The sequence below is a fragment of the Alosa pseudoharengus genome, unplaced genomic scaffold (assembly GCF_046254945.1).
Source record: "Alosa pseudoharengus isolate Yale_2024_CS ecotype anadromous, Long Island Sound unplaced genomic scaffold, YU_APseudo_1.1 YU_APseudo_1.1_scf_1, whole genome shotgun sequence".
Lineage (NCBI taxonomy): Eukaryota > Metazoa > Chordata > Actinopteri > Clupeiformes > Clupeidae > Alosa > Alosa pseudoharengus.
Window position 1 is genome coordinate 53,292,909 of NW_027468564.1, and position 22,346 is coordinate 53,315,254.

General features: G+C 42.2%; 2 protein-coding genes across 3 annotated transcripts; one reads left to right on the forward strand and one right to left on the reverse strand.

The window, feature by feature from the left end:
• The first annotated feature begins 3,668 nt into the window (after window positions 1-3,668).
• On the forward strand, window positions 3,669-20,409 carry evpla (envoplakin a). The gene is made up of 22 exons (XM_076292868.1): window positions 3,669-3,962; window positions 7,785-7,884; window positions 8,143-8,297; window positions 10,444-10,567; window positions 10,824-10,955; window positions 11,113-11,154; window positions 11,337-11,498; window positions 11,862-11,969; window positions 12,215-12,310; window positions 12,567-12,677; window positions 12,906-13,058; window positions 13,247-13,401; window positions 13,570-13,667; window positions 13,801-13,973; window positions 14,332-14,510; window positions 14,685-14,823; window positions 15,080-15,273; window positions 15,397-15,547; window positions 15,663-15,746; window positions 15,940-16,047; window positions 16,385-16,477; window positions 16,640-20,409. Exons 1-22 carry the CDS (start codon window positions 3,886-3,888, stop codon window positions 20,030-20,032), a joined length of 6,027 nt encoding a protein of 2,008 aa, XP_076148983.1. The 5' UTR covers window positions 3,669-3,885; the 3' UTR covers window positions 20,033-20,409.
• An 81-nt stretch (window positions 20,410-20,490) lies between these two features.
• On the reverse strand, window positions 20,491-22,311 carry ten1 (TEN1 subunit of CST complex). Of its 2 annotated transcripts, none has more exons than XM_076292895.1 (3): window positions 22,099-22,311; window positions 21,776-21,951; window positions 20,491-20,827 (listed from the first exon to the last, which is right to left on the reverse strand). In XM_076292895.1, exons 1-3 carry the CDS (start codon window positions 22,185-22,187, stop codon window positions 20,688-20,690), a joined length of 405 nt encoding a protein of 134 aa, XP_076149010.1. In that variant the 5' UTR covers window positions 22,188-22,311; the 3' UTR covers window positions 20,491-20,687. The 2 variants fall into 2 exon arrangements, with proteins under 2 accessions (XP_076149010.1, XP_076149017.1); XM_076292902.1 differs by having other exon boundaries at window positions 21,776-21,933; window positions 22,099-22,309.
• Window positions 22,312-22,346: the final 35 nt, after the last annotated feature.

Consider the following 22,346-nt stretch of genomic DNA (forward strand, 5'->3'; position numbering starts at 1 on the left):
TAAAAAAAAAACATATTATTGACTGAACCCGTGTATTAACCGCAGTGGCCAATAAAGCATCATCAGATTGTGCTTTAATCACAAAGAAGAATGAGGAAAAGCAATGCATTCCCATGCATATAGCCCGTCCCTTGTATTAATAACCTCAGAGCTGAAGAAATTTAGCAAAACCAATATATAAACCTTGGTTAATAGGCAGGAAATTGCTACTGCTATCTTTCATGTCATTAAGTCAGGATGCATCAAAGTCACTGTTTCACAGTCGTCTTTCAAAGAAGAATTTTTTTTGTAAACATTTGCACACAATTTGAAGTTTTATAGATTCCCTTGTTTAATTCCCACCCATTCCTCCTTAGAACAGACATTAATATCAAATGTACTCATCAAAGAGCACAGTTCTAAGTAGAGCACTACTATGATATCAAATCATACAAGTATGGGACCTTTAGAGTGTTGTCAAAGAGCATCATCTCACAGGCCTAGTGCACAAGAGGTCCCAGGCTGCCTGGAGTCTTTTTTACCTTAGTCCCTCTTCCCTACCTCTTGTCATCTCCTCTGTCCTGTGTGTAAAAGGCTAGAGATGCCCCATAAAATCACATACAACTGCAGATTTCATGAGTGACTCTTTAGGAATGAGGTCTCTGAATACTGAAAAACTTGTGGTCAAGGTTGGAGAGCACACTGCGCTAAGCTATATCTCGGGTCTGGATGAATCAGGTGATCACGATGGCATGGGCAATGAAGAGTATCTCTGATGAGAGGTATGTGAAACTATACACACCCACACCCTTCACTGGCATCCTTACACACTTGGAGATCCCCATACGTAAATAAACACACACTTCAGAACTTCACACTTCAGAAGGATGATTATCTACTGATTATTTATCTATTCCTGACTAATGATTTGTCTTCTTGGAATCATTGATGTGATGAAAGGGCACAGGTTCAGTTTTAAAAAAGCCACTCAACTCTTTCACCAGCCACTATAGATATATAAAATGATTAAAATGTGCTACTGTCCAACTATCCATGATTAAAATGTGCTACTGTCCAACTTGATCTAACTATATTGTGTAGCCTACATAATCTGATTTTAATATGTACAGATATGTAAGCTATATTTAACATTTAACATTTATTTTCTATTTGGTCTGTTATGAAATCATGCATTGACCCATTTAAGCACAGCTCAGTTTTAAGAAACTTAAATGCATGCTTAGCATTTTGTGAAAAGAAATCATAAAGGCTACATTGACAGTGACTCTTAACCGTGAGTTGCCTGTATCTCTGATTCTAATATTTACAGATATCTAGGCGATGTAAGCACAGCTCAGTTTTAAGAAATGCTTAAAGCCGAAAGACCATGTTGAATTTTGCTACAATTTATTTCAAAACCGGATTACTCTGGAACAGCTAACTATACACGGGAATGCATTACACCTTTGTGTTAGGTAAGGTCTGCTGTTTATTCTGATATATGGTTTGTCGTGTGTTGCGTGAAGCGTGTGTATTCCACCGAGACGAATGGATGTGGAGATGGGCGCAGAGAATAATTATTCAATCTCTTGAAGTTATTTTTCTCGCGAACTGTTTATCACAGCAAATAGTGGCTAGCTAGCACCGTTTAAAAGCTGAGAAAAGGCTCTTTCATATGACACATGTGTGATGAGTAGCCTACTTCTCGAGGAGTTCAACAGAGAAGAATGTGTGAATTTGGACGCACTTCATATACCGAAGTGAAGCTGAAGCGCTGCGCAATGCTGCGCAGGAGACTGCGGCTCACTGGTAGTTACATTACATTACATTACATTACATTTGGCTGAAGCATTTTTAGCCAAAGCGACTAACAACATGGTAAACAGTTTAAGTTTTAAAGCAATTCTCAACCATTTTAGGACAATTAAAAAAACGGTAGAGTACAGTAAGAATAAGTGCATCAGTGAGTGCTGTTTTTAACAGTTACGTGTCAGTTCAAGACGGCTGGTGAGTGCTGGGATCAGCAAGACTTGTAAGTGGTGCTATGTGAGGAGATGTTCTCTAAAGAGCTGGGTCTTCAGGAGTTTTTTGAAAATGGAGAGGGATGTCCCTGCCTTTGTAGGAACTGGCAGTGTGTTCCACCAACGAGGAAAAACAGATGAGAAAAGTTTGGATTGGCCTGAGCGTACCGGTGGTAGAGCTAGACGTCGTTCGTCTGAGGAGGGCAGCGGTCTAGAGGTAGCGTATGTCTCTATGAGGGCATTCAAGTAGTTAGTCTAATCAGCGCGATTTACCCTTATAGGCTACTCCACATTACACGAACTGTACGAGATGATCCGCAGCACTTAAGTGAGAAATGATTTAACTCTTTGTGTAGCGCATGTGAGCGCTTTCCCCCCCATTTCAACCTGAATATTGGTGGGGACATTTCAGTCGTAATTTGACATTGGTGTGGACACGTCCTTCGGCCCCCACGCAAATCTACGCCCATGTGAACACTAAACACGGTTAGAGGTGACAAGGTCGTCCGTACGCTCAATCAGTCAGGAATGGCGGTGTGTTTCCGGATGCACCCAACCTCTGTGATGGAATCCTCCAGAAATGTGGCCGTTCTACCCTAGCCCAGCAGCCTGTGCGGAGGGTGGACCGGCTTCATTCCATTCCTATCCGCCTCCTCTCCTGCGAGTTCCAGCCTGTATGCTGATCACAGGCATGAATTGTGTTCAACATGTTCTGTCATTCTGAAGTAAGAGCGCTTAGTTGAGGGTTGAATTACCTGTTGGGAGACACCTCTGCCTGGGGCAGGTGGATTAAGTGAGATCATGGAGGTCCAGCTGGGACTCATTCTTCTCAGCTAAATGACCAATTACACTTGTAAACATTGAGGTCGTCCTCCGACACCCACAGACTCACTCAAGTGTGTTCACAGCAGATGCTGACTTTACATTTAAGTGGTGAGGCTTCCTATGATGCTTCCATAATGCCTACTAAATTGGCCTTTTTGCACTTCAAATGACAAACCAACCTTTCTGTCCTTTAGTGATGACTTTATTCACCCATGAGTTTTAGCCTTTAAAATCCTCCTATAGCCTATAAGGCGTCATGGACTGGCACCTTACTATATAATGATTTATTCATTTTTAAATCTGGTCTTATGACATTTGTATTTGTCTTTGCTAATAAGTGATTCCACCAATGTATTTTGTCTTTTTTAATGTATAGTTTACCCTTTTATTTATTATTAATTTATTTTATTATTATTACTGTTTGTTTTGTATGTTTGTCTGTATAGCACGCTGTGTGCCCTGCTATAAAAATGCTATAGCCTATAAATCATTTCATTATTATTATTATTATTATTATTATTATTATTATTAGGCTATTATTATATCAGTATGCATTGGTATTGGTCTCCTAGGCAACCATTGTTAGAAATGGGAGTAGAGGAAGAGATGAACATTCCTGCTGGATGAACAACAGAAACAGAGGAGGGGACGGGGAAGGGAAGACTTCTGTGCTTGTGTGTGTGTGTGTGTGTGTGTGTTTTGTGTATGAAGACAGGGAAGAATAAGAGCCCTGGGAACAGGTCTGGCCGGTCCTGAGGAACAAGATAGAAGAGTCTGGGTGGTGACCCACACCTGCCACCCAGGGCGGAGACTTGTGACAAACCAGTTCTACGTTCGAGGACGGCTCTGACGTTCACCAGAAAGGGGGGACGAGAGAGAGAAGGTGTGGGTGCGCGACAGCAGAACCAGACAGACACAAGACTGCTCACAGCCCCACAGGCAGTGTCGGAATACAGCGGAGCACCCATATACCCACCAACACTCAACTCAACCCAACTCAGCCCAACTCAACCCAACTCAGCTCTGAGCAGGAGGCTCCTGACTCCCACAGACATCCAGGATGTTTAAGAAGAAGGACACGGTCAAAGGCTCTAGGGGCGACAGTTTGAAAAGCTCCAACTCCAGCAAGTCAAGCAAGTAAGTGGTGTTGACTTTCCACCGGCCTCAGTAAGCTGACCTGAGGTCTGTTTGTTGTTCCACTTGACTAATGTTTTTCTGTTTCGTTTGGAGCTGTTATGCTCAGGACTGACTCTGAGATGTCTCAGGAAGGGGTTTCAGTGACTGGGTAGGATTGGCCCCATGAATTTGATCAAAACCACAACCCTCCTGGGCTGAATTCTGTGTCAAATGGTCTTACTTACAAGAGACTGCTTTTCTACTCGGTGAAGGACTTGATATTCTCAAGTAGTCATACCTTTGGTTATGTAACCATGACTGAAAGTATTCTGTCAATATTTTACCTGGGCCTATACCTTAACATTGTTTGTATTTGGGTATGTACCGGGCTGGCTTTGCTTAGTAAATATTGGTTATGGGTACATGGTTTGAGGCTAAGCAGATGTGAGGATGACTTGTGACCCTGGCCGTTTGTTTGGAGCTTAGGGACATGTGAACAATAAGCCCACTGAGCAGCTTGGTGTCTTCTTCAAAGGAAAGCACACAAGTATGCTTGTGTCTCCAAATATGTACGCTCAAAATAAGATTCATGAGTTTGAGCTGAAAGTGAACTGTATGCATATGCCCTGACAACCATCATCTGGGTGTGTATGTTACCTTTAATGTTCTAATGTTCAGATTCTGGCTCTGGCTTTTATGGACTCTGGTTCTCAGTTGATACCTCAAAAAGCAGCTTAGAAGAATCAATGGTGTAATGGAATTCTTTATCTGAGTTTATTGTCATAAAGGTGGTGCACAACATCTTCCTTTCTCTTGACCTATAAGAGTACACCTAAGTAATGAATTTGATGTGATATCAGCCTCAAGCAAAGTTTTTGTTTATTTAAAATTGAGATGTCCAAAAAACAAGGGATCATTTCTACATCATGGGACAACGCCCATGCTGGCGTTTGACTGGCGTGACTGCTGGTTTTTTACCCTTGGTCCGACAGAGTGGACTTATGTACGCCTTAATCCAGGGTGTGAGCCATCAGGTGAAGCCAGAAATACAGGAGCAGGTGGAGGTAGAGGAATTATTCAGTTGTAAGAGGTGTAGCATTAATTAGGCAGAATGTGTTCGGTAACAGACGAAGAGGTGTAGCATTGGGCAGAACGACTTTTGCCCAGCAACAAGGGTTGTAAGTGGCCCAGAGGAAACAATCAAGATTGGAAGTTTTATCATGTCATCACAGCGTGGGTGTGGACCTCAGGTTTAATCTAAACATCACATTTCAATCCAAAAATGTATGCAAAGCACAAGGTTTTGGATTCCAATGGCACAGCTTCGTCAGACATAGTTTAGCTAGCGTGTTATCAGAGTAATCTTTAAAAGACGAACAACAGCCTAGGGCTAAAAGGCAGAGTACGAAGTGATATGATGACAGATGTAAATGGGGCCAGCAAAGTCATCTGCTGCTCGTTGTAAGATCACAGCATGCCCGTAGAGGAAACAGCTGATCAAGCAGATACAGACAGAGGCCTTCTTCTACAGGTGCAGGACCAAAACTCTGAGCTCCGCTATGCTAATGTCAGCCAAACAAAATTAAAATTCACCTCTCCTCTATCTGTTATGAGCTGGGCACAGCACACACATTCTCCATCCTCCTGAGATGGTTCTCCTAAGTAAGAACTCTGAGATGGTTCTCCTAAGTAGAACTCTGGGAAGGGAAATGCATCATCGGGCCCAGTGCTAAAAGGACACAATGTAGAAGAATTGCCTCCCATAAGCTTGGGCCAGATGGAAGAGGCTGATTAGGGCCCCTTCTCCTCCCCAACTCCTCCACCACTCCCCTTGGGCCCCTGGGGGCATTTCACCACAGGTGTTGGGGCACCGCCACCAAAGTGTGACACCACCCACACTTATCTTGCATTGAGATCAGCACAGTGTTCTGCTGAGGTGGCCCGTGGAGGTGGAGGGCCTTTTCTTTTTTTATACAACAAACCTGTTCTTTTTACATAACTGGATCTCCTCCAGGGTTTTTTTAGTGCGTAGAAGAATCATCTTCAATGTAAAAAGGGATTCATTTAAGATTCGTTTGATGGGTCATTTGAAGGGTCATTGATAGGTCTGGACTTGCCCTAATACTTTACATGTGCTGGTCAGGCTTCGTTCACTGATTCTGTGAGGTCTTGTATACTAAATGGGCTATTGGCAATGAAGCATTTATTTGCAAGGTCTGAATTGTAATGTGTGTAAACAGCCCTTAATCAACAATTGTGGTCTTTAACAGGATATAATTTCACCCATCCGATCAAATTTGGGTGTGTACCCACGTCTTTGGCAAAGATATCAGGCAATAGACTTTGGTATGAAAACTTCTAACAGTTTCAACACAAAAACGCAGTTAAATCAAGATAACTTGACTTACAGAATGCAGTTAAATCAGGATAACTTGACATTCTTTAACAGAATGCAGTATCTGACCAGACAGAAAGCAATTGTACTCCATACTGACATTCCTGAATTCGACTTTTACAGATAAAGCTATTTTACTCCAAAAGTAGACAACTATTACATTAACTCTCTATGTAATAGAATACACATATTATAACAATGTTCTAAGTAGGGATTTGGTGTAGCCTACTCAGGTAGCTATAGAGGAGAATGAGCATTGCATCAACAGTGTCAGAGAGATAGGGATAGTAGATTATCTGTGATGGTATGATTTAAGACAACATCTTTGTCTGGAAGTACAATGTGTCCTGTCTATGTAGCTGTATTAAAGATAATAAAAACCCATGTAGATCTCTTCCACTGATGAAAAGAGGTTCAGCGTGTGTGCGTGTGTGCTTGTGTATATGTGTGTGTGTGTGTTTGTGTGTGAGAGAGAGAGACACGAGTATCATATCAGCACAAATTCCTTTTAGTCTTTGTTGAGGCAGGGAGGGGAGCAGATATGCATGATTTTCAAATGAGCAACAAGATTTCGACACCGGTTCACAAAAATGAAGAAGTGTGTGTGTGTGTGTGATAGAGAGAGAAAGAGAGAGAGAGAGAGAGAGAGAACAATGCACAGTCTGAGGATGGGGAATGGCAGGCATGTGGTTTTGCGGACCATACAGTAAAGCATGTAGGGAATGTTGTAGAGGGAGGATGGAGTCAATCTTGTCATGTCCAAGGTCCCACCTATCAGGGACCTGATGAATATCTCACCCCTCCATAGTCTAAATGTGGTCCTTAAATCTTCAAACAAAAGGTTCTTTGACCAATTTTAAAGTTTCATGGTATCTGAAAAATGGTATGTGAAGTCCAGTGAATAAGTAAATCAGTAAATGAAGACTACTAGTAGATAGGGTAGGAGGTAGTATATACGTCATACATGCGTTCACTTGCTCAGTTTATATCAGTAAGGGTTTATTATCATGTAATGAGTATGTGTTCATTAATTAATCAGTTGCAAAATATGTAAGCATATTGCAAGAACACTGAAAACAGAGATCTAGAGACTGTGTTCTTTACCATCTGACACACAAAATAACCACTTTCTATTGCATAAGATCATTTCACACTCTGTTTCATAATATTTACACCTTCCAAGGCTATGCCTATATTTTGCCTCCAGTTCACACCTAGGTCCTTCCTCATGGACGGACTCGTAGCATAGGTTTGGTGGCGGTGTTGACATTCCTGTTCTGTGTACTCCATGTCCAAAGAACAAGAACTCACATAACACTCGCTGCTACAGGTGATCCTTTAGCAAATAGTACTTTAGTGGTTCTTGTGTACTTGTTGTTGAACCCTGACCTGGCTGCTTTGGAGTGTTAGTGCTAACCTCTGACCTCTGACCTCTTCCTCCCTCACAGGCAGCAGGTCTCCAACTTGGCCTTGCTGGTAGCGCGTATGCAAAAGAATGCCGACCAGGTGGAGAAAGACGTGCTGCGCGCAGAGGATCTCATGCTCCTGGTGAGAGACCAGGCTGTGTGCACATGCACATCCATACACATGCACACGTACACACACACATGCACACGCAGACACACACACACTCTCTCTCACACACACACACACGGAACATCAAGGGCTGCACACTGTGAAGCATATCCTTTACTGAAATTCAAAACACACACACACACATTTATTTATTCCAGTAAAATCAGCATACACGCACAACAACACGTACAAAAACAGATCTATAACTCTCTCTCACTGTCTCGCTCTCAGGATAATGAAAATAAAAACAAAGAACTGCCATTTAAGCACCAGAAGGAAGTGTCTGACTGTTTAGGGGATGCCGAAGGTCTCCTGAAAGACCTCTTTCTGGACGTGGACAAGGCTAAGAAGCTGGGTCACCCACAGGCTCGCGAGATAGATAATGAGTAAGTGGATCATGTTTCTTTAGTATACAGTACATAAGAAAGTATTCACAGCGCTTCACTTTCTCATTTCGTTATGTTACAGCCTTATTCCAAAATGGATTCAATTCATTTTTTCCCTCACAATTACACACAATACCCCATAATGACAACATGAAAAAAGTTGTTTTAATGTTTGCAAATGAATTAGAATGAAAATAAAATAATGTACATACGTATTCACAGCCTTTGCTCAATACTTTGGTGTTGCACTTTTGGCAGCAATTACAGCCTCAAGTCTTTTGGCACATGAAGCCACAAGCTTGGCACACCTATGGCCAGTTTCGCCCACTCCTCTTTACAGAACCTCTCAAGCTCCATCAGGTTGGATTTTCAGATCCCTCTAGAGATGTTCAATGGGATTCAAGTCTGGACTCTGGCTGGGCCACTCTAGGACATTCACATAGTTGTCTTGAAGCCACTCCTTTGATATCTTGGCTGTGTGTCTCCCAGTTCCTGCCACTGAAAAACATCTCCACAGCATGATGCTTTGTTCGATCTTTGTCTCATCAGATCAGATCAGATAATTTTGTTTCTCATGGTCTGAGAGCCATGTGCCTTATACTAAGAAGTGGCTTCTGTCTGGCCACTACCATACAGGCCTGATTGGTGAAGTGCTGCAGCAATGGTCGTCCTTCTGGAAGGTTCTCCTCTCTCCACAGAGGAACCCTGGGGCTCTGTCAGAGTGACCATAGGGTTATTGGTCACCTCCCTAACTAAAGCCCTCCCCCGATTAGGCATGTAGTGGAAGCTAAACACACAGTTTATCCACCTCTGAAATTTCAGAAATAGTTTATCCACCTCATTTTAGAGTAAATCACAATGTATTATCCACATTCATAATATGTACATTAATCAACACCCTAGGAACCATTTAATACCACTGGTATCATTATAAACATTAGACAATAACCTCCACCATCATCAAACATGTTTTTTTTTTTTTTAATCCGATACCGCATGGCGCAGTCCACCTTACCGGGATCACAGAATTCATAGTTTACCCACCTCTTATTTTACCACTACACCCCTGCCCCCAATCACTCAGTTTAGAGGGACGGCTAGCTCTGGGAAGAGTCCTGGTGGTTCTTCCATTTACGGATGATGGAGGCCACTGCGCTCATTGGCACATTTAAAGCAGCAGAAATGGTTTTGTACCCTTCCCCAGTTATGTGCCTCAAGACAATCCTGTCTCGGAGGACTAAAGACAATTCCTTCGACTTCATGCTTGTTTTGTGGTCTGACATGAACTGTTAACTGTGGGACCTTATATAGACAGGTGTGTGCCTTTCCAAATAATGTCCAATCAACTAAATTGACCACAGGTGGACTCAAATTAAGCCGTATAAACATCTCAAGGATGATCAGTGGAAACAGAATGCACCTAAGCTCAATTTTCAGCTTGATTGCAAAGGCTGTGAATACTTATGTATAAGTGATTTCTTCGTTTTCTATTTTTAATAAATTTGCAAAACTCTCAAACTTTTTTTAAGTTGTCATTATGGGGTATTATGTGTAGAATTGTAAGAAAAAAATGAATTTAATACATTTTGGAATAAGTAACATATGTAACATAACAAAATGTGGAAAAGTGAAGTGCTGTGAATACTTTCCATATGTACTGAATACTGTATTACACACTGCAAAAACTATTTATCTAACCCAGTGTTATTAATCTTATAATAATCTGATATTAAGATCAAAAAATCTAGTTGGTATTGTTTTTAGTATGAAGAGACTTACCTATCGCCTTTTAGTAAAATCATTTGACTTAATTTAATAAGAGTTTGACTCATCATGAAATCAAGCACATTTGGCTGCTAGCACATTAAGCAAATTTGTCTTGATAAGATGCCTTAAAATAAGTCAAATTCTTACTAAATTAAGTCAAAATTATCTTAAGAGAGAGAGCTAGGAAAGTGTCTTTATACTAGTGTGTTGTATAGTTTACACTTTTTCTATCTTAATATAAGATTAATAACACTTAGTTAGATTTATTTCTTTATTTATTTAAGTTCTGACATAATTCCATGAATGTTCTTTTTTTAAATACTGAGGACTAATGCTGAAGATTGACAATTTTGACTAATGTTGTCTTTTAATTCCTTAGTGTCCTTCGCTTGCATGAACGCTGGCTGAAGGATTGTGCCATTCATCAGGACGTGTACGACCCTGTAAATGACGTGGAGCTGGTGCCCAGGATTAACTGGGCCCAGGTGCTCAATGACAAACAGGTAAACACCGACACATACACGTGTGACTACATCTCCCTACTGTACATCAAAGAGCTGTTCATTGTTTCGAACTGAGCCAAAACTAGGGCTACATTTGACACCTGAGACCATGCCGGGCTGGGTTATATAATAAATGGAAATCCTACCCAGCTCACTCTAAGTTACCTGTGAGCACAGTCTGACCAAACCTTTAGGTTGACCTACCTTCGCTAAAAATAAAGTAATGTGAAGGTTGTCTGTGTGTCGTGTCCGACAGAGGCAGGTTAACACGGAGAAGTATGGACCAGCCTTATCTGATGTGGAGAAACAGATTGCAGCCCATAATATCCTGCATAAAGAAATCGAGGCCTACAATTCTCAGATGAGCCCAGGGACCACCAGCTCCAAGGTAAAGGGCTGCTTTTCCATTGTGTTTGCTTATTGAATTACTACTTTGTAGAAATCAATAGCCTATAAGTAGTTATTGTACATCAGGACCCCCCCCCCCCCCATGTGATCATATTACTGGGTCTCTAGCTCACTTATGTGTCTCTTCTGCATTTCAGGAGGAATACAATGATATCAAGAAGCAGTACACCAATCTTCTGGTAAGTTCTGATTCATTACAATTTCAAAACTAAATTTCCTGCCATTACTAATAGACTAACCATGACCAGGAGCTTCTTAGAAATGTCAATCTTGCCAGTAACAGAAAGGTCCCTATCTGGTGGAGCATGGTAGTATGTGTGGGAAAATGAGCAGATTAAAATGGTCTCCTGTGTCTCCAAAGGACAACTCCAAATGGCGACGGCATTACCTAAGCAGCCTGTACGACTACATGCATGGATGCAAGAAGGAGCTGAAGTTCCTGGGCGAGGAGCAGGATAAGATCCTCAAGCAGGACTGGAGTGACCGCATGGTGGACCCACCAGATGTCCGCAGGGAATATGAGGTCAGGAAGCTAAACAGGGACTCTTTCTTTTCCTCATTTAAATCCAGTTTATACCAAGTATATAAATATACTGGCTGCCGTATATCTTATGATATCAAAGTATGTGTAAAGGTTGACCACTTGGTGGCATTGTTCATTATGTCTCAATATGGATATATACTGTAGAGATGCAATGCAAATTGTAATATTTTTTGGAATATAAGATCACTTTCAATGTAATTTGCCAATATAGAAACATTTCATTATCATGGTGGCTTTTTTTCTATAAAACAGACTGCAGTTAAGACTGGCAACTGTTTAAACCAGAATACACAAATCTGTAAACAGAGGCCAGTTCATGAGAGTTTTTGTGTGTCTCACCAGAACTTCAAGAACAACAGCTTGCTCTCCCACGAAGCTGAGGTGAATCGGCTGCAGGACGATGGGGACCGGCTCATCGAGCTGAAGCACCCTGCCAGCAACATAGTGGAGGTGACAAACGCTCTGGTCTCACATAAAAAACTCAGTCCTTCTTCTGCCACTTTGTGAGAGAACGCTCACAAGTGGGGAACTAGATGCATTCTTGTTCCCCCATATGTAAGCAGTGTCTCTGTCACTGATAAAGGAGGTCCTACTGAGTGATTTTACTGCTAGTTCTCTCCTCCATTTTGAAACCAGATAGAATGAGATCATCAGCGTAAATGCTCACAGAGTGTTATTCTGCATGTTTGTCACAGGCCCAGAGGGATAAACTGCGCAACGAGTGGCAGGAATTCCTCAACCTGTGCATCTGCCAAGAGGTGCATCTGGAGAATGTGGAGGAATACAAAAAGGTAATTTGAAACGACAGGAATAACTTTGCACACTCATACTCATACAAACTCTGTGACTGTCTTAAATGCAAACAATTGAATGGAGAGCCAACGTTATCCGAAATCATAAATCAATATCATATATTTTATTTTCATGTAACTTGTAAAATGCAAGATATGATGATATAAGTTAATCGATTTTTAACGTAGTTGTGTGTATGTCTCCGTAACATGTGTAGACTACTACTTACATTTGTTCTACCTTGCTTGTGTTTAGTATCAGCTTGATGCAGATACTTTGTCAGAGTCTCTCACCAAACTTGGCTCCACCCTGGACCCCAAAGCCCTCAGTGGCAAGACCAACCCTGACATCTTACTCCAGCTCCAGGTCAGTGCTTACAGGAAGTTATCTGAACTACCAATCTTCTTTCATTCCCCTACAATTCAGTTGCTCAGAAAATGCTGTGTGATAAAAAAAAACAAACATACATTTTGCTCTTTCTTCTGATATTGTAACTAGATTAGGCTACAGGAATACTTACAGAGCAATGAACCACTGATGCAGTTAGGCTTGAACAAAAGATTATAATCTGAAAATGTTCACTTGCCCCCTCAGGCAGAGGAGAGGGCAGTTCAGCGTAGCGAGCAGAAGTTGGCTGACCTCAGGAAGAGGAGCACGAGCATCGCTCCACTCAAACTGCGCCGCTCCAACCCCAACCCCAACCGCTCCAAGGCCATCGAAGCACTGTGCGACTGGAGCACGCCCAAGGTAACCGGCCACTGACCCTGACCTGGCCCAAGCCCTTTGGTCTTGATTGCTTCCCTTATGTATGATGTTATTACCCATAAACTTGCATGTGGTTCTCAAGGATATTGAATTCTCATTCAAAATGTTTATGTCTCGTTCAAAATGTTTATGTCTCATTCAAAATGTTTATGTCTCGTTCAAAATGGTAGGCCACACTGGACCGTGGGGACGTCTTCACTCTGAAGTCCAATTCTGACAATGAGAACTGGGAGGTGGTGTCCAACGATGGTGTCACCAAAAGCTTCCCAGGAGTCTGCTTCCTCATCCCCCCACCAGACACAGACGCCATCGACAAAGTGGATCTGTAAGGAATTGAACTCAGTTGATATTAAAATAATAAATCAAATTTCTGAATGTATCAAATCAAATTTATGAAACTAGATCTCTGGTTTGGAATATCAGTGTATGGCTTACTTATGGTTTATCAATGTATATTATGTTGAATGTAATTAGATATTGTTTGTCTTTGTAGGCTTGGGGGTGAGCTGGCAGATTTGAAAAAGAGAAGAGCAGCTTTGGAGGCATCCCTGAAGAACCATGCCCCTAACTCCTCAAAGTCTCAGAGAGCAGGTAACGCCTGAACCTCCACAAGACAGAGTTTGAAACACTTCAATTTTCCTAAGTAAAAATGTCAGCACTAACATCTTGTAGTGCTGAATCATGATGCCATAACAAATTCACAGAACTCTCTTCTTCTCTTCAGCTCCTGTGTCTGCAGTCCCAGAGAACCCCAAGGCCCTGCAGCTGGCTAGCGCTTTAAACGAGTTGGATAAGGACCTGGCCCAAGCTAAGGGGGATGTACTAGGCCGTCTTAGGACTCCGCTAGACCGCACTGATGCTGCTAAGGACCTTGCTAGTAGGCTGAAGGAACAGGAGGTGAGTTGGACTCACAACAAATGTCCTAGTTTGAGTGGTTTGAGTGGTTTCAATTCCTGAAATAATGTCTACGCCACATACTGTAACAATGTACCATTGACAAGAATCTGAGATGTAGCCTCTCCCAAGTTATACAAAGTCAGTTAACACTTATCTCTGCAAGAGTACCATTAGCACTTCAAGGTCTACAAGAATGTATAAAACTTTTATCTATGGCATGCTAGTCTGAGATAGAAAAAAAAACTGTTTTCATCACGTGGCCTATCCTTATCACCATTTGCATCACCACTGCCACAAATCCACAGATCAGAGGCATGAGCAGATGATCATTCAGTACATGCCCACATTTCCCTTACAGAAAGCTGCTGCAGCACTGAAGGCTTTGGACCAACAGAAAGCAGCTACTCAGAAAGAATTAGAGCCCCTCCTGGCCCAAAAAGCCAATGGGCCAACTTTGTCTTCACTGCCAGAGAAACTGAACTCAACCAAAAACAAACAAGACAGCCTTGCTGCCCTTTCTGACTTGTACACAAAAAAGTAAGATATGTCCAAGAAATACATATATATACATATACATAAGATATGTCCAAGATATATATATATATATATACACATACATATTCCATTTCTGTTCCCCACTTCAATAAAAATAAGTAATGAGCTGAGCATTTTCAAACTGTACAATAATGTCTGGTTCTATGTCAAAAACAGGGCTAACGCCTCTCTGAATTTGGAGAGCCAGATCAAGAAAGTGAATGGCATAGTATCTGGGCTAGAGAAGGGGCTGTGTGAGGATGGAGTCATTCCAGATAAGCCCGATGCCATTCAGACTCGCCTGCGGGAGGTCCAGGTAACAATCTGTGCATGCTCCATCAGAGTAGTATACTGTGACAGCAGTACTGCTACCCTTATGATCTTTCATTCTATAATCTCCATATTGTCAGCAGAAGAAAGGATTCCCTTTGGATTCGTTATGTCCCATTTGCTTCTCAGAGAGACTGGTCTGAAGTTCAACTGGTCTCATAAAATGTGTGGCACTGTGCACATCGATCCTTATACAGACATAATGCCATTGGTTCCTTCCTCCACCCCCCCTCTGCCCCCAGGACCTTAAGAAGGATGTGGCCAAGGCTCAGCCAGAGGTGCAGAAGCTCAGCCAGGACCTGGAGGCCACGGAGAAGCTGTGCAGCTCCCTCCAGCAGGGCTACCAGGAGTACTGCCCAGACATCGGGCGCCAGAGGACAGACACGACCCGTCTCCAGGGCCGCTACGCTCGTCTGTCCAATCAGCTTGAAGAGAGGTGACAAGTCAAGGCACTGCTGTGTGCTTCTTCCTCGTGTTCATACTTCTTTTGATTACTTGTGTTCAGTTATTACCCTTTTGTCTAATAAATGGCATTGATCGGTTATGATGGTCTGTTTAGGGAGAAACTTCTGCAAGGTGCCGCCATTAAAAATCAAGACTTCCAGAATGTGAGTCAATCCCTCGACTCCTTCCTGAACAACCTGCCCAAAAATGCCGTCAGCCCCAGTGATGACTTGGCAGAAGTCAATGCAAAGCAGGTTTCTCAGGAGGTAGGCTAAGTGTATTTCATTCTTTAACTATTTCCTCTAACATTTCTTAAGTGAGAAGCATTTAAGACAAAACTTTATAAATATGCTAACCAAAAGCCCACTGTTTTCTTCACAGAGGGTGGTAGAGGACATCAAGCGTAAGGGGGATGACATCGACAGAGTTATCGACCTCTCTGCTGACTTGCAGGATGTCCTCAATGTAAGACCCTAGATGACTAGATGAATACTTAGTGTTGACATTTTGATTTATTTTGATTGAAGAACCTGTCAAATGTATGAAGCTCCATTATGTAGTACTATGGTGGAAGTGGAATAACTGACTGAACAGAATAGATGGAACACCAAAGTCAATGCAGGAACACAATGCAGGATCCCATTCCCTTCCCCTGCAGGAATATGAGATTAACTGTGACACATACAACGGCACGCTGAAGGATGCTGGACCCACATATGCCAAAAAGCCAAACACTTCAGCCCTTGCAGACAGCGTGCAGAAAAAGGTACACAGAACTTTCGTAAAACCTTTAAAAACTTATATGAACAGTGAAATGCAAACCACGTTGTACATGCCTTTGTCATTTACACATATATGGGCCTGAAAAAAATGTAGCTGAAGTGCTAACCAGCAATAGCACAATTTGAAAGCATCCTTGTTATTTTTTGGGGGAATGAATCTGGGTTATAATTCAAACCATAATCAGGATGTGACTATATTACTATTCAATTTCTTTTTCAATTTACTGTGATTGTGTTACATTGTATCTATTTTTTCTGTGATGAGGATGTTTCAACCATTTAATGTGTGATTGTTGATGCTATGTTGATGCTGTCTCACAGGAAAAAGCATTGGTGAACCGATATGCTACAGCTACTGCAGAGAATGATCAGCTGCTGAACCAACTTGACTTGGCCAAAAACATCATGGGACAGGTGCACATATAAAACACTGATTCAAGTGCCGTTAATCATTTAACTGACTTTCATGTTTACATTTTGGCAATTCACTTCATAAATACTGTTGAACTGTCGTAGTATTAACACTATATCTCACACACATATTATTAATAATTCTTATTTTTATTATTTGATCAGAATGAAGAGAAAGTCACCATGGTGAAACAGCAGCAAGCACAGCTGCAGAACCTTCAGAAATCTCTAGATGAGACATACAGTCTGACGAAAGAGCTGGAGGAGGAGGTGTCTAGACGTAGCCATGCTGAGAATGACCTCAAGACCTACAAGAACAGATTGATGTCCTTGAAGAGTCGCAGGGGTGTGGAGCGCGTTGAAGAGAAGGAAGTGCTGCAGTACTACCGTGACCCCAAGATGGAATCCGACCTGGAAGACCTAGAGAACAAAGCTCACCAGGAAGCCCTGAAGCGAACAGGCATTCAGAGTGAGATCGAGGTCATCGGCTCAAAAATCGCAAAATTAGAATATAAAGTCAAGAACATAGAGCCCAAGTTGGTTACCAGAGAAGTGACCAATTATGAGAGAGATCCCCAACTCGATGTTGATGCGGCCAAAGTAAAGGATGAGATAAAAAAGCTGAGGGACGAAATCCGTTTACATGATAAAGAGGCAGCTAAGCTGCAAACAGAGCTTACCATTTTAGAGCAGAAGAAGCCAAACATCAAACAGAGGGTGGTGCAGAAGGAAGTGGTCAAAGTGGAGCAGGACCCAGGGATGTTGAAGGCTGTCCGAACATTTGAGAATGAGATAGCTGATGAAACTGAAAGGGGCAGATCCATTGGCAATGAGATCTTTCAAACAAAAAGCCAGATCAATACACTGGAGAGACTGATTCCAACCTTAGAGCCTAAGATTGTTACCAAAGAGGTGAAGAAAGTTGAACAGGATCCTGAAGCCTTGAAGGAGGCTGAAAAGCTAAAATCACGTTTAGAAGATGAGACAAAGGGAAACACAGGTCTCCAAATTGAACTTTCTGTGCTACAAAAGCGGCTGATTCAACTGACCGAGTTAAAACCAAAAGTGGAAGTTAAAGAGGTCATAAACGAGGTTTTTAGGGTCTCACCACAGACAGAGGAGGAAATGGCCCGTCTGAAAAAGGAACGGAAAGATACCGTAAAACAGATTTCGGATCTTGAGTATCAAATCACTACAGTGGGGGCTGAGCTGGCGGAACTGAAATCACAGCCTCCTCAGGTTAAGTGGAAAGAGGTCACCCAAGAAGTTGTGAAAGAGGAACGGACCCCTGAGGACGTCAAGGAGATTCAAAGGCTCAAAGACCAGTTGTCCCTTCAACAAAAGACTTATGATGATACTCAAGACAAGATAAAGCGTCTAACAAAAGAGAGAGATGAAATCAAAGCAGAGAAGTCAAAGGTGGAGACTAAACTTCTGAACAAAGAAGTGGTGAAGTATGTTGATGACCCACTCCTGGAGAAAGAGGCAGACCGCCTGCGGAGGGACTATCGTGAGGAGCAGCAGAAGCGTCGCACCACTGAGGAAATGGTTTTTGACCTGCAGAACAAATACATTCAGCTAGAGAGACAGCAGCCAGAGGAGAAGGTTGTGGTTCAGGAGGTGCTGCGCCTCCAGAAAGATCCAAGACAGATCATAGACCATGAGAGACTTGGCAAGAACTTGGATAAGGAAGTCACATCCCGCAGGCAGATGGAGCTTGAGGTACAGCAGCTGAAGACAAGAGTGGAGGAGAAGGAGAGGATCATCCAGTTGAGTGATGAACATCAGAAGAAAGTCAAAGTGGATGAAGAGCTGAAAGAAACCAAGAAACGCATTCATGACCTGGAGACAGCCCCACCACCTATTGAGGAGTGCATTGAGATCGAGGAAGTTATGAAGGTGGAGAGGGATCCAAAATTGGAGAAAATGACCAATGGACTCCGCACAGATTTGGACAAAGAGAATAATGACATCATACGCCTTCAAAGAGATATAAGACAACTTAATACAAGGCTTGATGCATTGAAACGGCAGAAGTCTGGAGAGAAGACGGTTTATAAAGAGGTCATCCGTGTAGAAAAAGACCAAGCAGTAGAGGCTGAGAGGACCCATTTGAGGGAGCAGGTACTACAGGAGACAAATGCTCGACGAGACCTGGAAGATGAGGCCAAAAAACTGACCGACAAGTTGGATCGCCTCAAAAATCAAAACACTAGAAATTCTGAAGAGGAGACAAATCTGATCCGCAAGAAGGATACCTTAGAAAAAGAGAAGGAGAGACTAGAGCGTGAGCTGAGAACCCTGGAATCTGAGAAACTAGACATCAAAACCTCATTCCAGCAGCAGTCTCGACTGATGAGTGAGAAGAACCAGAAGACCAGGCAAAAGAGCATCAGGATGGAGACGGACGTTCAGCGTCTAGAGAGGGACATCTTGGATGAGAAGGACAAGATCCACAAGCGTGACAACACAATCAGGGAACTTCAGAAAAGCTTGAAGAAGGAAGATAATAACAAAGAGTCACGAACCAAAGAGACCAACCTCTCCACCAAAATCACCATCCTAGACCCTGACACAGGGATGGACATGTCACCATATGATGCTTACCGGAGAGGTTTGATTGATCGTAAACAGTACCTGCAGCTGCAAGAGCTGGAATGTGACTGGGAGGAGGTCACCACCAATAGGCCCGATGGCGAGACTTCTGTGCTGCTGGACCGTAAGAGTGGCAAACAGTACCCCATCAAAGATGCTTTAAAGGATGGCAGAGTTACCCCAGAACAGCTGGACGAATACAAGAAAGGTAGAATGCCCATCTCAGAGTTTGCTCTCCTTGTTGCTGGAGACAAAAAACGTTCTTCCATCTCGTCAGCCTCAAGCAGACTCTCATCCACCTCCACTGACTCCCTCATCGAGGGAGACTTCCCCATCAGTGGCATTTATGACACCCACACTGACTCCTGCCTGTCAATACGCAGTGCCATGAAGCACAGGATGATTGATACCAACACGGCTCAGAAGCTGCTGGAGGCACAGGCTGCCACGGGGGGCATTGTGGACATCAACAACAAGGAAAGATACTCTGTGCACAAGGCCGCAGACCTGGGTCTCATTGAAGCAAGCCAGTTGCAGCGGTTGCTCAATGCTCAGAAAGCCTACACTGGAGTCGAGGACCCTATCACCAGGGAACGTCTCTCTATTGGGGAGGCTGTCCAGAAGGGATGGATGCCCAAAGACACTGCCATGCGCTATATGGAGGCCCAGTTCCTGACAGGTGGACTAGTGAACCCCAACCGAACGGGACGTGTTGATGTCGTAGAGGCTGCAGGCTCTAAAATGGTGGATAGCACCATGGTGAGAGAGCTTCAGGAAGAGGCCAACCACCCCAAGGAGCTGATAGATCCCATCACACAGGAGAAGATCAACTATAAGCAGGCCCTGAATCGCTGCCAGACAGACCCAAGGACAGGTCTCCCAATGTTACCAGCATCCTCTAAAAATGCCTCCCCTACCTCCCCCTTCCCCACATATTTTAGCCATCGATCTTCTAAGCATTAACTTTTAATAGGATGTGTTTACATTCAGATTGGGGAGTTCTCCAAGGGGAACTCAGTTGTAAATGTCACTAATTAATGTTTATATAAAATATAAAAATGTTTATAAATAACTCAGGGAAAATAGGGAATATTATTCAGCTCACTTAAGGGGTCATAAATATTGCTGCTGAGATGTGTGTTTACTCATTTATGAAGGAGAAGTCTATTCTTACTGATCATTATCCTTAAAATAATTAGCAGATTTGGGATGATGGGTCATGGTGCAATCACGGTTTGGATGTCAATACTTTCATAAATAATTTAAAGTCTTTCTCTGATATACTGTTATTGCTTTATTTGATATTGTATGAAAAATAAATGTATTGATTAAAATGTCAACTTTGTGGCTTGTCATATGTTTAATGTTTTAATACCAGTAAACTCTTCCCATGACAATAAGAAAGAAAATGACAATGGTACTGCCATGAAGCTTGCTTTTTAATAGTCCTTCATATGTTTGTGCCACTGGAGGCTGTATACATTTCTTTCTTGAAGAATGTGGTCTGGATCAACTTCTTGTTAGTTTTGATACAGTCTGTACACTAGAGTCAGTACAATTCAGTACATCTGGAACAGCCAGAGAATGAGTTCACTTTAATGTAACTGTTCAGTTTGAGTCAGCCTGAAGTGCTTCCCTTGTCATCCTCCCTCTCTTGGAGGAAGCTCCGTTGGTCATTGATGGCCTTCTGCAACAGGGCCAAGTCTACCCCATCCACACAGTTCATCACACGGGCCTGCAGCATCACACCACTTCCCTCTGTAGGAACAGTCAAGAGTGCGGCACATTGGATCTGTCTCATTGGTGGTAAGGGATACTGTAACAGACCAGGGTCTTAAGACCTCTAAAGTCACACGATAGGAATTCCACTTTTCATTAACTTCAACGTACCCATTTATCATTAAGGGAGTACCCAACGTATCTAGTACCCATTTTTTCACCTTGCTGCCCTCTGGGAAGCGATACAGGCACATCCAGACAAATTAAAAAAGTTTACCCATGTGCCATGAAAGAGCTGAACACTAAGAAATAATGGTACAATAGCAGTCTACCTGCAAATACAAATATGCAATATCTGACTTTTTTATTAATATATTATTAAAATGTATTGTTTTTAATTCTGTGTCTTTTGCCTTTATAAGGGTACTATCATTTTATTTGTGTACCACTGAGGGTGAGTTGCAGAACAATTTCGTTGGACAGCTGCTGTCCAATGAAAATAAAACATATTCCATTCTATTTAGCATTAAGGGGGTACCCCATTTGTCTACAAGGGACAAAAAAGGGTCATGATCCTACCACGAGAACAGGATATTGCAATGCCAGGTGTTCCGGGTGCTAGATCATATATAACAAATGGAAATTGCGAGTGTTGAGTGTTGAGCGCTGAGAGTGTGTAGAAAGTTTGTTCTACCATTACCATGAAAAATATTCTGAATTGTTAGCTCTAAATCAAAAGGGACAAGCACTGAAGGAAAGGCATACTAGCACATAACATGATCCAACCTTTTCCCCTTGTATGTGACCAGTAAAAATCTGATTTAGGCCACCTATCTGTTGTATTACAAGGATATAATGATAAGGATTTTATTTGTCACATACATAGAGATACTTTGTAAAACATGCAATATTATTACTGTAATTGTCGCTTTGGGCACAGTATCTGCTAAAAAACACAATCATAAACATAATACTTTCTCACTTTACCTTCTGTGTTTTCAACTTCTCCCAAGACAATATAAAGTGCTCCACATATGGGGTTGAAAGGCTCAACATATGACGTTCGAACGCTGACTTGGTACTTCATAGATGAATGATGTGAAGACAGAATGGCCTTTGACTCCTCTGGTCGGTAACATGTCAATCTGATGACAAATGTAGGCCTAGGTAAGACCACAAGGCATCACTTCAGCATAAACTGTGAGCGAATGAATGGTTGTGGTATTGCATTTCTACAGAAGTTGTTAGGTTAACTAGAAAGACTAAAAGACAGTAATATTAACTTCTTGAATAATATAGGCTAATGTTACCTTCCAAAAGTTCGTACAGATGCTCCTTCTGGAATGGCACCAGGTTGAATTTCCCAAGGAAAATGATAAACCGCAGTAGCAGGAAGCATTACATTGGTTAAGAAATATGGTAGTTAATACAAATGAATCAGTACAATAGAGTGGAAATGTTATATTTTTGATGAAAAATATCCATTCAGTCACAGACTACATCCTGAATATCTTGCGAGGGAGCGTAGAAGTGATCACGTGACCAGGCGTCATGTACA

Excerpts from the sequence above, each read along its gene's own strand:
- ten1 (XM_076292895.1), bottom strand. The coding sequence starts at position 22,187 with ATGCTTCCTGCTACTGCGGTTTATCATTTTCCTTGGGAAATTCAACCT. Across the intron at positions 21,952-22,098 it reads TCTGTACGAACTTTTGGAAG|GCCTACATTTGTCATCAGAT; the intron begins GTAACATTAGCC and ends GGTCTTACCTAG. Across the intron at positions 20,828-21,775 it reads AGAAGTTGAAAACACAGAAG|AGGGAAGTGGTGTGATGCTG; the intron begins GTAAAGTGAGAA and ends CTGTTCCTACAG.
- evpla (XM_076292868.1), top strand. The coding sequence starts at position 3,886 with ATGTTTAAGAAGAAGGACACGGTCAAAGGCTCTAGGGGCGACAGTTTG. Across the intron at positions 13,059-13,246 it reads GCGACTGGAGCACGCCCAAG|GCCACACTGGACCGTGGGGA; the intron begins GTAACCGGCCAC and ends TCAAAATGGTAG. Across the intron at positions 16,048-16,384 it reads CAGACAGCGTGCAGAAAAAG|GAAAAAGCATTGGTGAACCG; the intron begins GTACACAGAACT and ends GCTGTCTCACAG.